Below are 1,062 nucleotides of genomic sequence, written 5' to 3'. Positions count from 1 at the left end.
CTCCCTCTCTGATATTCTTCCACATCGGGTTGGGCACATCTCAATGTAAGACTATTCTCCAGATGCCTTTGTCTTTTGCTTAAACAAGAGAATAATGAAAAAAATAAAATGGCATGTTTCATTTCAGTATTTACTATTCAGTGATGAAATATTATTACAATTTCATTGCCTATAAAATTAACTGGCCATAACTAACAAACAAAAATTATAGAGTTGCTAATATAATTCATGCTGTGAGGTAGGCTCAAATATGTATGTACTCAAAAGGAAAAAAAAAAAAAGAATCAAATGAAAGGAAATGCATAACTATTCTTTTTTGTCAAACTCTAAAATGAAGAGTTGAGGGCTGGCCAGATAGCTAAGTGGACTGGGGTTCAATCCCAGGAGTGCCCTGCTGGCCCCACCCCTGGGGCATGCTGAGACAGCAATTGAGACAGGGTGGGGTGTCATGGGCCTGTAATCCCAGCACTTGAAAGGCTGAAAACAAGAGGATCACTACGAGTCTGATATGTGTAGTGAGACCCTGTAGCCCCTGGACTAAATACATAAAAATAAATAAATAAAATGAAGAGCTGTTATTGTATATGAAGGGCTTTGAAAAAGAAAAGGCATTTCAGAAGCAATAAACATTTACAAATTTATAACATTTGTTGGGAAAATACATACTGCTTTTCGCTTAAGAATGCAGTCCAACCTCCAACGATTTCCTTCTACTACTGGACGTTTAAGGAAGATTTCTGGACTCAACCTGAAATCATAAAACCACGATTTTAAGGAAGTCACAAGAAACCAAGGCAATTTTAGCTCAAATGCTAGTATACCACACTGTAGCTAGTTATCCAAAGTTTTGCTGTGACTCCATGTATGAGTTCATATAAGAAAAAGAAATTTTATCCATATAAAAATGCATCTTAATTCTTCTCTGTTTCATGTTAATATTCACACATACATAATGTAAATATTGTTGATTACTTATCCAACAGCATTCTCGCCCTGACCTTCCTTGCTGGTAGAGCTTGCCTCTCAGTTAGCATATGAATACTCAAAATAATAGCTTTCCTG

The 1,062-nt window shown here is 36.3% G+C and overlaps 1 protein-coding gene across 1 annotated transcript in view; it reads right to left on the bottom strand.

Annotated features, from left to right (window-relative positions):
- Pld1 (phospholipase D1) overlaps positions 1 to 1,062 on the bottom strand; it is a 172,791-nt gene that overhangs the window by 92,102 nt on the left and 79,627 nt on the right. Inside the window, exon 12 of the mRNA XM_004633552.2 lies at positions 667 to 748. Coding sequence (XP_004633609.2) covers positions 667 to 748 — 82 coding nt within the window. The remainder of the gene's footprint in view (positions 1 to 666; positions 749 to 1,062) is intronic.

This window comes from Octodon degus, unplaced genomic scaffold, assembly GCF_000260255.1.
Source record: "Octodon degus isolate 3935 unplaced genomic scaffold, OctDeg1.0 scaffold00055, whole genome shotgun sequence".
NCBI lineage: Eukaryota > Metazoa > Chordata > Mammalia > Rodentia > Octodontidae > Octodon > Octodon degus.
This window is presented reverse-complemented; position numbering and strand designations above follow the sequence as displayed.